The following is a 14,461-nucleotide window of genomic DNA, read 5'->3' as shown; positions in this document are numbered from 1 at the left end:
AAACATGAAACAATCAACAACCACTAATGCAATCACTCAATGATAAAATATACTCAAGAAGCAATCAAACAATAATAAGAAGAATCAAAAACACAACTAGAACACACAAGATTTACGTGGTTCAACAATAGCCTACGTCCACGGGAGCAACACTTCAATTTTCACTATGATCAATGTCAAAGCTAAAATCTTTGAAGCTTACTAGAAGCTTAATCCCATCTAGGGTTACATAATGATGTTTATATAACAATCTAATACGTACAGAAGTGTTTTAGTATAACTAAACTACATCTGTAGCAATCCCCTGGAGGAAATCCCTCTGATAAGCCCAATCTACAATATCCGATTTGAAAATACGTGATCTATGCCAATGGAAATCGTGGATGGTTTGACCAAACCATCGACGGTTTGGAGCAGAAGAAAACACCTTGCAGCTACTGCCGAAAACCGTCGATGGTCTGCCCTCCATGGCTGCACCTTGCATCTGTCCCTCGCGTCACGTAGTTTTCTCTGGTACATGTGATCCGTTCTAAATATGAGTCACATCCCCAACAATCTCCACCTTGGCGAATATTCACCACCTTAGAAATCTGAAAGCATAACCGCTGCTCTACCTGGGCCTATAGATTGGGACCTGCCTCCCCTTTAACACCTGGAGAAGTAAACCAAATCCAAATCACGCTTGAACTTAACCGTGATAATAGGAACTTCACCAAGATGAATACCCAGCTCCTTGCATGATCCTTTGAACCACAATGCCACCTTGACAGCCTCAGCCTCTACCAAGAACTCTAATCCAGTTGTAACTAGCACACCCTGAGACCGTACCCCAGATTTCCAACAATTAGGTCTTCCCATAACATACCCCGTTGCAAGTCTACTGTCATCCAAGCCCCCTGTGTAGTCTCCATCTTCGAACCTCACAACTGACAAAACCCTCTATTGCCCATAAGAAACCTTTGACACGAACGACCTGAACTTCACCGTTCGTCCTTAAGTACTAAGCGGTAAACTTAGATTCGCCAACGGTATACCAGTGACCGGTTTAACATCAACCATGCTAAACCTCACCAACACCTGATCTCCAAAACCACCTTGAGATAACCACAATCTCCATGTAATTTTGTCCACACAACCGCCCTGAGATAACACCAATCTCCCCACAGCCGCAGCTATGACTACAAGTCATCCCAAGATAATTTCAATCTCCTTGTAACTTTAACCTTGCAAATCTTCAACCCAAGAACACTCTTGGAAGCCCTCATAACCTTCATGTCAACTCCCTTTCTCAACAGAGTCCGCGACTGATTTACCTCAATCAGAACCTTCCCAGCAATCGACATGTCACTCATATAAAACAACAGAATACTTGCCCACTTGCAGCCTATCTCCCTCTCCCCCTCTGGAAGCACCACCAATCCCCACGTCTGATTCTTATACAGTACCTCCATCTCCACCACCATGACACATGTCCACCTACCCTTCCCCTGGCCGTGCACTGCCTCCTAAAAGGTAGTAGGATCCTTCCTGGTAGTAATGGTTGCATAAGACATCAGATCACACCTAGGCGATGGCCTGATAATGCCTCTGAGCCCGTTGTGATCCTGCTGGTCTCCCGAGCTCAAACTCCCTACATTTCTGTCCTGAGTCTGAAACTCCACCTGCATCACAATCTCCTTTCTACTCCAGTTTATCACGTGATACTGCAAGTCTCCTGAGTTAGAATTCTCTGCACTCCTGCCCTGAGTCTCTAACTCCACCTGCATAACATGCTCATTGCTACTACTACAGCTTTCTGACACCTGTTTCTCTTTATCTACCAGAGTACACTGTCCCATGGCTTTAACACCTAAAGTCATGTCTCTACCAATAGCAACCATATTTGCCATTAGATCACCCAACTTGAACTCATCTTTCTTATATACCAAAAAGATGCACTGTTCGAACATAACCACCAAGCCTAAATCCCACCTCACTAGAAAAGTGCATAGCTAGACCTCAAAAGTCTACCGCATAACCAGTCCAAGCCTCCCTTGCAACTCTCCCATCTAGTGATTCCTTTGGCGATCGATCAACCAAGAAATACGCTATACTCGCTAACTTCACCAAGAAGTCCCTTACAAGCCTTGCATACACCATGCCCTACTCACAAAACTCCTTGAACATCAGCGTACTCAGCACCAATATCTGACTTGAGGAACTCTCTCCCACTCTAGTACTCCACCTCAGCCACAAGTTATACCTGGCAAATAACTCCAACTTGCTGCATGAGATACCCCTAAACCTTTTTTGATAACCTCACAAAATACCCATGTCCAACCCGTGATGCTGCCTTTAGCGGTCCCCAAACATCCACACCAATGTAGTTAAGAATACCCACCATTTTGTGTATGGTTACATTACACAAAATGGTATTTCCTGACTCAGATTTCTTAGTCGCAGCTCCACCTAAAACTCTATTACCCTGCATTGCATAGAGATTCCCTGCTATCCTTTGTCCCTTCATCACCATCAATATGTCATCACACACTGATGAGAATCAACAAGCACCATTGAAGGATCCATTGCATGTTTCAGTTGGGCCTATCACTAGAGCAAGATCCAAGAAGATCAAAGAAGAACTTCATGGGTTTATTCAAGATATATGGGTTTATTCAAAAACGGGGCACTCCAAGCTTGGCCTAAAGAAAGATGAAGGTTTAATAAAACTTAATCCAAGTTTTTTATGGAGATGATCTTGCTTAATGGCTGTAAACTCCTTAATAATGGTGTGCTAATTCAAATATGGGATTTGACTTAATGGTGTAATATTGCAAGACAACTTAGCTTGCATGGGTTTTTAGTAAGTTGAGAAAGTCATTAATGTGTTTAGTAAGTTGATGTATTTATTATGTGTGTCCCCCATGCTTGTGTGGGAATTGTTAAGTGTTTAATGTCCTTGTCCCCCATGCTAGCTATATATATCTCACCATTGTAAGAGGACAACAAAATGGAATAAAAATGTGAGACTTTGTTTCTTGTTGATTCTTTTGAGAACTTGTGAACTTATCAAGGAATCCTTCCTTGTGACATTCAAATTTTATACCTTTGGTTCGTGATTTAATTATAATCATTGGGTTGAGATTTTATACCTTCGGTTCGTGATGCAATTATAATCATTGGGTCAAGGTTTGTAACTTTATACCTTTGGTTCATGATTAAGTTATAATCATTGGGTCAGGGTTTGTTACTTTATACTTTCGGTTCACGTTTCATTTATAAACGTTGGGTCGGAGTTTCCTATCAAAAATCTGAATTTTAGCTTTCTTGGGCAAGCATTCCAATATTGGTTGTTGGGTCTCAACGCATGTCGATTTGAGGTTCGCATCACACACCATCATCTTCCCGCCTTTGGATTTGTAACTATACCTGTCACAATCCAAAGCACCCAATGATATCACGTTCTTTTGTAGATCGAGTACATGCCTTACCCCACACAACGTGCTCACCACACCGTCATACATCTTGATCCTGATATCCCCCATTCCGATAACTTTGCAAACTGCACCGTTTCCCAGCAGAACAGAACCAAGACTCACCAATTTGTAAGTGGTGAACCCGGCTTTGTTGGGCGTCATGTGAAAAGAACATCTCGAGTCTAGTATCCAAGAACCTGTGAGGCATTCTGAACCTAATAAAACAGTAAGCATCTCACCATCACTACTCCCCGAGTCCCCTTCTTCAACTACATTCACAGATTTTGACAAACCCCCTTGAGCTTTTGCCTTTCCCTCATCCCACTCCAGACATTCAGGTTTTATGTGCCCTAGTTTCTTGCACTTAAAACAACGAACATCCTTCTTCCTCTTGGACTGAGTTTTATTACCACTCGATCCTAGTCTTCTTCCTCTGAGGGAACCCCAACAATGCACTCGTGATATCCTCCAACTCCAAGGTTTCTTTCCCCCAAGTTAGCGTCGTAACCAAATTCTCATACATAGGCGACATAGGTACGGAATTCAGCAGCATCAACGCTTTGTCGTCTTCCTTGAACTTCACATCAACTCGCCCCAATTCACTAATGATCTGATTAAATGTGTTGATGTGCTGAGTCAAGTCCGAACCCTTTGCCATCTTAAGTCAATAAAGCTTTTGCTTAAGATACAACTTGTTCAAAATCGACTTGGACATGCATCGGCACTCCAGTTTCAGCGAAACCGCCGCCAACGAATCCTCATCCATGACGTGATACAACACGTCATCGGCCAGACATAACTTGATCATGGAAACCGCCTTTGCTACAAACTCCTTCCAACTTGCATCGTTCATGTCGTACGGCTTCTTTCCGTATGACGCCTTCACCATCCCTTGCTGCACTAGCAAGTCCTTCACCCTTCATTGCCGAAGCCCGAAATTACCAGTTCCATCGAACTTGTTCACATCGAACTTAATCAAAGAGACCCCAGCCATTGTTGAACCAATAGCTCTGATACCACTTGTTGATGTTCATTCAACTTGAACACGCGTAGCGGAAGCACACAATCAAACACGAAACAATCAACAACCACACATGCAATCACTCAATAATAAAATATACTCAAGAAGCAATCAAACAATAATAAGAAGAATCAAAAACACAACTAGAACGCACAAGATTTACGTGGTTCGGCAATAGCCTACGTCCACAGGAGCAGCACTTCGGTTTTCACTATTATCAATGTCAAAGCTACAATCTTTGAAGCTTACTTGAAGCTTAATCTCATCTAGGGTTACATAATGATGTTTATATAACAATCTAATACGTACATAAGTGCTCTAGTATAACTAAAATACATATGTAGCAATCCCCCGGAGGATATTCCTCTGATAAGCCCAATATACAAGCCCCCGATTTGAAAATATGTGATCTTCGCCGACGAAAACAGTCAACGGTTTGACCAAACCATCGGCTGTTTGGAGCACAATAAAACACCTTGCAGCTACTGCCTGAAACCGTCGACGGTTAGGCCCCAAACCGTCAACAATTTGCCCTCCATGGCTGCACCTTGCTTCTGTCCCTTGGTCCCTCACGTCACGTAGTTTTCTACAGTACATGTGATCTGCTCTGAATATGAGTCACATCCCCAACAGCCATCAATCCAAATATAGCTATGTAACCAGCAAGCCTTTTTTTCTCCATTGTTGAGTGGCAAAGCATCTATGAGATACTGCCATGAAAATGCTCTTTTGTTAGGGCTGTTATGGGTTCTAGGAGTAGTAAAAAAGGGATGTTTTTGTGAGTGTGTTATGTTTGTTCTTTTTTGGACTTTTGGGCTCGAAAGGAATATAAAGGATCTTTAGCAGTGTTTTTAAAGGCGTTCCCGAGGCATGCCTTAAGGTGCGCCTTCAAGAGTTTTGGGGCCAAAATGCACTGAGGTGTATTTTAAAATGCGTAAATCCTTAAATGTGTACCCTTTGGGGTTGGGACGTATACTTCAGATGAAAGGCGAGATTTTTATGTCTCAAAATGAAAGGCAAAACCTTTGTGGGACGAACACATCTTATTTTAGTAGTATAAAAATATGTTAAAAGAAACAACAAAAAACTTATTGGGGCAGAACAACGCGCATCCCTTCAACAAAAGAAGATCCTTCCCTCCATCTGACGAGTTATTGCTGCTGTCCAACCATTCACTCTCTCCCCTTGCTCACAAACTCCCTCAGATCTTCAGCACTCTTAAGATCGTTGACCATCATTAGATCTTCTCCACATCTGCAACTCTAACATCTCAAGAGACCACTTTCCAGCACCTCTCTCCTTGCACATGACTTCCCTCACTTCAGCAAGCCACAGCGATTGAGAGATGGTCTCTCTTCAATCCCATTTGGGAGTTATCTCAGAGAGAAAGAGAGAGAACTGAGAGATATTTTTTTTTTCTTTTAACCAGTAATGCAGTGGGTGGAGGCTTGGAGTGAAATATTTAAGATCAATGATGGGCACATGGCAGTGGCCCTGTAATTCATAGGCAAATAGCCCACAGGCAGACTCTCTAAGCTATTTTTTAGTGGTAAAATTTACAGAACATATTTTATTTTAATTATCCAATAAAATTCATAGTATTTTTAGTATATATTTTTAAATAAAAATTTTAAATTCCTGAAAAGCTTACACCTTGCCTCAACAGGGGTAAAACACCTCACCTTATGTCTTCGCCTTTTAAAAAACACTGATATTTAGTAACAAATCAACACCTTCCCACTTATTATCAAATTGAGTTGTTTTCCTCATGGTTATCATGATCGTAATCTAGATCCTAGGATCCTAAGATCAAGATTTACCCACTCAATCCAGATTGTGTACAGGCACAGGATCAGGTACAATCACAATCCTACTTGGGACTCTACCAGTTGTACTTAGCGAACTGGACTGGCCTTTTTTGGTTCCTGAGCTTTAAATACAAGGCTCAAGACGCATTTTTATTGGCCTGATAGCTTTGATTTGCAGCTCTATTGGCCCATTTGGCCCAAATCCATCCTAATAAGGGCAAAATAGCGCCTGAACTTGTTCACTTCTGTTTACACCCCTACAGCAGCAGCTCTCTCAACAGCATGAAAAGAAAAAGTCCATCTTGCAGAACTCTCGAAAGCAGCAGCAGTTTTTTTTTTCAGTTCTGGTTGATAAGCTTGCATAGTTGTTCTTGCTGGATCAGCTTGTCTCCTTAGGTCCAGATCTTGAGTTATTCTCGTCTTCAATCAGTTCTGGTCTTTTGGAGTTTGATCAGCTTGCAAAGTTCTTATTCCTTGAACATGCAATCTCACAGATGCAGGGAATTCCCGGAGTCGGACTTCAGACAAACAAAGAGTAGCTCTCGAGACTGAGTTTCTGTGATTCTCTCCTAATTTCAACAGACAGCAACGTTGGCTGTAAATGCTGAGTACTGATTCTCTGAATGTCTTCTTGTCTTTCATCCTCTTCCTCCTCCTCCTTCCTCTTCTTCTTATGGTCAGAATCTGAATTTTCATACTTCAACGAGTCGTGACTGATGAGTGATCATTCTAATAGTCTAGTCTAATTATAGTGGCTGTCCAACAGAAAATAGAAGAAGCTTTTTAGTAGCTTACATTCCTCAAAATGTGTTTTAAACTTCTTATACTTATAAAACAAGTTTTTAGTCTTAAAGAGTTGTCATAAAATTCCACATACATAAATTTTTAATATTTATTTTACATTTTAAGCAGAATCTCACGATCCTCAGTTCGATATTATGATCTGATCCCGCGGACCCCTCCAACAATCCTACGTAGGATCCCAATTCTAACAATATTGGTTTTGGTTTTCCTTGCTTCATTGTAGGCACACTCTTTGAGGCTTTTCATGGAGTTTTGTCATCTGATCTTCAGAGGAATTTTGGGGGGTGGGTTTTACGTAGTTTTTTCCTTATTGTTTATAGGAAATTTCTGAATCTCTAATTTTTGTAGTTCTTGCTCTTTGCTTGTTAATAGTTTTCTATTTCTATTTTCTCTATTAAAAAAAGGCATATTCTACTATAAGTTGCCTCGTGCTAATACAAGACTACAGCTGAAATATGAGCTGGAATTCTAATCTTTATAACTTTCATTCACATGTACTTTCCACTATAAGTATTAAATCTTAAGTTTATGAGATTATGTTTATTTGTTTACTTAATTTTTGCACTATTCAAAGAAGTTCCCATGGACTACAGCCCGTCAGCTGTGTTAGCTATATTGTATTGGACCGAGGGTCCATGTTCCGAGAGCACACGTTTATTTGTGTTTGAGATAGAGAACACCTAATTGGAATTCATGCAGGAGTGGAGGTAGGTCGCATGCAACTGAACCTCAATAAACCTTAGTGTTTGCTTGATTGATTTTTTTTATTCACAATCTCTTTCGAACTTAGCTTCAAAATTAGTTTTTGAACGCATTTTTAATTGCACCATACTCAACTCCCCCACCCCAGCACAATTTTTGGGCCAACAAGTATTATTGTACATTCTACAAATAAATCTCATCGATATTCATTATATGCATTCATATTTCACAATTTGACACTATATGTCAAACTTATAGCATACAACAACAATTAAAACAAAAAACTCAAGCTAGGGGGGTTCGGCTACATGAAACCTTGTCTTCCAATTCATCCGATTGAGAGCATTTTCCCCCTTTATCTTAAAAGCTGTTAAATCCTTCCTCACTAACCTCATTTCAGGTTATTTTAGGTTTACACCTACCTCTTTTAATGCCAAAAACAATAACTCACTCACTCCACCTCACAGATGCGCTACTAGGCCTACATTAAATGCGTAAACCATCTAAACCACCCCTCCCTTATCTTGTCTTTGACCGGTACTATGCCTAGTTTATTGCACATATTTTCGTTCCTTAATTTATCTTTTAATATCATACCACTCATCCACCTTAACATTCGCATTTTAGAAACTTTTACTTTTTTGTGCATGTTGTTTCTTAGTTGCCCAACATTCTGATCCATAAAGCATGGCCGGCCTTTTAGCTGTCTTATAGAACTTTCCTTTTAAATTTACAGGTATTCTACGATCACACAACACACTTGACACATCCCTCCATTATACCCAACTTGCTTTAACTCTACGTATTACAGCCTCTTCAATTTCCCCTTCCACTAGCATAAATAGATCCAAGATATCAAAACCTACTAGTGCTGTTAATTTCTTGATTATCAAGTTTAATCTTCTCTCCAATACTCCCCCTTATGTAACTGAAATTACATTTCATTTATTTTGTCTTATTCCTACCTATCCTAAAACTTTTAGACTGTACATGGTCCTCCAAGGTTCTAACTTAGATTCCACACCACTCCTACTTTCATCAATGAAGACAATACCATCTGCAAACAAATAACACCAGGGGATCTCATTTTGGATATTCCTACCGAGTTCATCAATCACTAAAGTAAAAAGATAAGGACTCAAAGTAGAACCTTGATGTACACCTATTTTGTGATTGGAAATTCTCTAGATTCCCCTACTGCAGTCCTAATGCTAGTCGCTACCCTATCATACATATCCTTAATGATCTCAGTATATCTATTGTAGACTCTCTTCTTTTCTAGAACCCACCAAAGAACTTCCTAGGTACTTTATCGCAGGCTTTCTCTAGGTCAATAATGATAAAAATACCATTCCATAATGAGAAATCACCAAAGAACCAAAAAAAAGGGCAAACAAACAAACACAACAACAAATAACTAGTAATAAAAAGCAGGAAAAATATTGATCCAAGAATAGGAAAAAATCTAGAAAAAAAGAAACAAAAAAAACAAAAGGGCCAACATTTATTGCTGTACACTCTAAAGTTTCATCTACATTCATATTTCATAACTTGACAATATACATCATAAAAATAGCATAATCATAAACAGATCATCAATAATGAAAAATCACTTAATAACCAAAAAGAAAAAAAAAATTAACAACAAAGAACTAATAATAAGGAGCATGAAAAATATCAGTCCAAGAACATGCAGTAATCTAGACGTGTTAGGGCTGTGCCAAAAATAGTGCCATGATGTGCTGGGAAGTGTTGGAGTGTGTCAAAAAAATTTAATTTAATCGTGTCAGGCAAGCGTTGGGTTGCATCAAACTGGTGTCACTATTTTTTGACATGTGTCAAACACTGACACTTGAATGTTCTTGAATTGTGTAAGTGCTACCTAGATTACAAAGCCAAAAAAAGGTGAGGATAAATTCCCCGTCAGAAAAAAAAAATGGAAGTCAATCATCCATGAATCCTCCTAAAAAACAAACTTTCTCCTCATTGCCAACACAAAAGAAAAACCCTAAGATAATTATCAAGGACTCATAAATAAAATCTAAAACAAGATCATTTTCTTGCACGTGCTATGTGTTCCAAAAAAAAACATAGAACAATCTAAGCATTAGGCATTTTCCTATGAAGTACCTCAAGTATGTCATCGGCCTGGTTAGCTATATCATTTAGATTTGCCCCCGGAATATGAACTTTGGTGCCATTCTCACCTTTAAATACACCACCACCACCAGCCACTCGGCATAATAATTCATGTCTGCTCTCTTTCTGAGGAGTTCTACAAAGCAAGCCAACCACTTGAACCTATTAAAAGAAAGAACATGAGAACAAAACTTAGAACTAATAGTAAATTAGCTTCTACCCCAGAGCTAGACACGGCCATTTAGCTTTAAAATCGTTTGGAACACTTGAAAAAAGTACTTTTTTGGAAAAAGTACTTGTCTAAAGCGTACTAATCAAAAGTGATATGAGATTACTTATTATAAGTACTTTTTTTCAGAAAATAAGTATTTTATTTTCTATTTTTTTTAGGTAGTTTGAAAAAATACTTTTTGAAATAAGTACTTATCTAAGTGTAAACCAAACACTACTTTTTGTTACAAGTACTTACAAAAGGTACTTTTTTGAAAAAGGACTTCTTTTTTAAGATGTTCCAAACAGGGGCTAAGAAGATATCCTTACTTGTGGGGGGCATTTTTTGGTGAGATGGGATAGTACTGTCTCCTTGATAACCTCCAAGAGGGATTTCCGCTGAACAAATATATTGGATAAACTGTTAAAATCAATTAAAACCAACAACAATGCTCCAACTAAAATAATTTTAAATCCCATTAAAACGGCATGTTGAAAAGATTCCAATACGAAATTGTTAGTCTCAACAATATGGCAAAGTGCAGCAACTATGTGAAACCTTAAGTGGTGGGTCTATGGAAGTGAATCAAGAAAGTTCTTTTGCATGTTAATGAATAATCCATGTCATTAATAAACAATTTCATCCATTCAAAAGGTTTTTAATCATTTTATTTAAAGCATTTCATGCAATGCAATCTGCAATAGAATGAAAATAAAGCAACAGCAGTTGAAAAAAATTCAGTCCCATTAATGCTGAAAGAATCCAAAATAAATAGTTCACCCATTACCAGCATGCTTCGGCCAAAATGTACTCGCAAAAAATATGAGAAATCAACGTATTGCCTAAAAGGCAACTCTTGTCCACAATGGCAACTAAGGTGGGAGGAAAGAAAGCAAGAAAGATACTGTCAATCACCCATGTTTAGAATTTTAGAGTCACCAATAGAGAAAGGTTCACAGAATAGTTTATTAACGCAGAGCAGCTACAAGGGACCAAGTTGTAATTAAGTTTTACCCTACAAAAAAGAATTATTGGTCTAGGACATATATCTCGACATCTTAAGTGGAAGCAGAAAACGGTTTGCCCAATTGAAGCCTCATTGGCAGGTGGCATATGTCTACTTTGCTTATTTTATGCCAGCAAATAATTCCTTAAAAATTTTTCTTTGATGACAGAAGAAGAGAGAAGGCAAAATAAAAAAAGAGGATAAAGCATCATCCAAAAGGAATTAAAAACAATGAGCACCTTAAGATATAAAAATTGATGTCTCCTCCTAAAGATGGCCATAAAAAAGGGTTAGAAATAAGAAACTAGTACCTTATCATCTTGGTCCTTTTCAGCAATTTGGATCATGTACTCCAGGGCCATCATAAACCCTGTCTCCATCTCATCAACTCTCTTCCCAATAACTCCTTGTGCAGCCAACTCAACAGCCACTTTCTCAGATGCTTCATCCATATTCATATCTTCTAACTGTACATGCATACTTGAAATATTTAATATATTTTTATGAGTTTCCATGTTTATCACCCTATTCATGCCTTAAAAAAACATTTCTCAGTTCCCTGATCGCCAAACAAGAGACAAAGAATGCCAAATAATTAAAACAGAGGACGCAGATTTGCCAGGGAACTCTTAAAATTTTTTATTCTAAACCAGAGCAAAATAAAGTGATTTTCAAACACTTAAGTCCTCCAAATATGTAAATGGTGACTATCATAGGAGAGAATAGATTCCAATGAAAACTGTCACCTCCAACTTGCTTTACCAAATCTTCCTGTTCCAGTATACCATGTAATTTGTTCTTCACCAAAAGCTCAGCAAAAGTTCCATGGATGATACAATATATATTTATATAGTAGGGAAATAAAATCCACCCAGTTAATTAGCTTTGGAACTTCTAGAAAAATCATTGACAAACCATTCACTAGCTCAAAAAGAGAGCTTGAAGAGAGTTATCTTCATAATACTAAGGAGAAACACCTAGTTGACCTCATTGTACTCTTGCTTCCATTTTTATTAAACAATTCTCACATTTCTCCTTCTTGCATCGACCCTGTCCTTCAGCATTGGTCTTATTTATATCAATTTACTTGAAAATGAGGAATGAAATGCTCAGTGTCATGGTAGACACAAAATTCAGGCATAGAGCGCAATAGAAAACACAAGCAGTAATACGCACAAGTACTAAGCATGATGATGACAATAACAACAACAACAATAACAACAAATAACCTGAAGTATTAGCTCTAATTTGAGCAGAACCACAGCATGTGAGTGCACTAAAGTACTGGGAAAGAGAGTATCAAGGATGCATATGTGGCTTATAACAGATGAACTTCTGATATTTTTCAACCATATCAACTTCCATGAAGGAAATAAAACAATTTGACAAGCAACAATAGGATGAGAACAAAACCCACATTGCAAACATAATGAAATCTCAATTTTTTTCTCACAAGTAAATTTTTAGGGCTTGTTGAGCTGTGGGAAACCGTTTTCATTTTTCCATTCCTAATTTTCCAGAGAATTCATAAATGCCTCCTGGTTCAAATATAGAAAAATGAAAAATGTATCTCACAACTGAACAGGCCTTTAAAGATTTGTACAAATATGTATGTTGTTAAACAAACAACACAAAATTGCAAGGGAGCTCAGTTTGGTCCTGTGAACATTAAGGTTGGAGCTGAAGATCTACAAACAATCACAGGTGCACTCACACACACAAAGCTGCCTATTGGAAATTTGGAATATAAAGATTGTTCACTAACCAACAACCAGGAAACTCCAAAGAAAAAGGTTGAGAGCTGAGACACATGTCAATTTAGGAAATTTGAGGGTTTAGGGTCTATAGGCTTACATTTTAGGTATTTAAATATCAGTACTACTCATATTTAATCTTCACCCTCCAAAGTCAAAAATATGCCTTCCAAGTGCCTGAAAAGTTCAGTTAAAAACTTGGAATAGGCTTTACATTTTAGATATTTAAAAATCAGCACTACTCATATTTAATCTTCACCCTCCAAAGTCAAAAATATGCCTGCCAAGTGCCTGAAAAGTTCAGTTAAAACTTTCAACTTCAGAAACTCACAAATTTGTCAAACCCGTGAATTCCTACCAATGCGCAGGAAGGGGGGAAAAGAAAACTATCGACTAAGATGGACTATAACCAGCTACTGTACTGAATATAAATAATAACACTTGGGTGGTCGTTGTGGTGGGGGTGGTGGGGCGAGGGTGAAACGCTCTGAAGAACCAAGGAATCGTTCCTTTATCATTTGGTTATCTTTTAAATTACTTCTATTGTTTTTAAAGAGCAAAAAAATTGCAATGACTCCAGCCCTCAATAGCATTCCAATACGCTAACCAACATAGAACTTCTTAACTCTACAGACTGAAATTCTCGACTAATTAGCCTAATGTGTACTGGAAAAAAAACCAAAAAAAAAAAACACACACACACACACAAACGAAAAGAAGTTCTGAAAACATCATCAAACGAAATGGAAGAATTTAACTCACAAGGGTGACCATCTCCTGGAGAACAGAAGTGACTTGTTCGCCCCCTTTGAGAAGAGCTTCGTATTCGGCAGTGCTCCATTTTCGGTTTCCTTTTTCTTGGGTTTCAGGACTTCCAGCTTGTGCATCAAAACCCTCACTTGTGAAGCCTCCACCCACTTCATAGCTTGTACACAGGGCCAACAAGTTGTGCTTCCCGACTAGCTCACGCAGTCGTTGGCAAGGGCGCCGGCGCCGTCGCCGGCGGAAGGAGGGGATTGAGCAGAAAAATGAAAGGGGAGATAGAAGATTGTAAGAACGACTGATTGTGCTTGGAGGAATAGGATAAAGGAGATAATTTGGCAACATTTTTATTTCTTTCCGAATCTTCGTTCTACCATTGAGGATTTCATGAGGAGCCTTCGTTTTTTTTTTCTCTTTTTTTTTTTTTTTGTTCGGCATCATGGAATTTCAAATTGTTACAGTGAGGTTGTTAACGAGTCAGGTCTCCTGAGAACCACTAAATATTTGACTCCATTCGTTCAGACTCATAAATTAGGTTAAACAAGATAAATTGGATTTCAAATTTCAACTCAGAAATTAAACGAGTTTAGTTCAAAGTAAAATATATTCAACTTGTTTATTGGTTATTAGCTTATAAGTTAACTCATTATAAATAAACTTGATCTTAGTATCATTAAATATTTTATTTTAATTTTAAAAACATATTTTTTATTATTATTTTAATTAATTATCAATCAAATTTAATTAGTTTAGTAACTTACTCTTTTACTAATTTGAAATGGTATACAATTGAGTTGAG

The 14,461-nt window shown here is 38.2% G+C and overlaps 1 protein-coding gene across 1 annotated transcript in view; it reads right to left on the bottom strand.

The window, feature by feature from the left end:
• The window catches only part of LOC131155404 (protein PEP-RELATED DEVELOPMENT ARRESTED 1, chloroplastic), a 36,203-nt gene extending 22,028 nt beyond the window's left edge, over window positions 1-14,175 (bottom strand). Inside the window, exons 1-4 of the mRNA XM_058108495.1 lie at window positions 13,663-14,175; window positions 11,458-11,613; window positions 10,470-10,538; window positions 9,921-10,091 (exon numbers count right to left, since the gene is read on the bottom strand). Of these exons, the coding sequence (XP_057964478.1) occupies window positions 9,921-10,091; window positions 10,470-10,538; window positions 11,458-11,613; window positions 13,663-14,103 (837 nt within the window). The 5' untranslated portion in view covers window positions 14,104-14,175. The remainder of the gene's footprint in view (window positions 1-9,920; window positions 10,092-10,469; window positions 10,539-11,457; window positions 11,614-13,662) is intronic.
• Between the last annotated feature and the right edge of the window lie 286 nt (window positions 14,176-14,461).

The sequence above is a fragment of the Malania oleifera genome, chromosome 5 (assembly GCF_029873635.1).
Source record: "Malania oleifera isolate guangnan ecotype guangnan chromosome 5, ASM2987363v1, whole genome shotgun sequence".
Taxonomy (NCBI): domain Eukaryota; kingdom Viridiplantae; phylum Streptophyta; class Magnoliopsida; order Santalales; family Ximeniaceae; genus Malania; species Malania oleifera.
The sequence above is the reverse complement of the archived record's forward strand: the minus strand, read 5'-3'. Positions and strand labels throughout refer to the sequence as shown.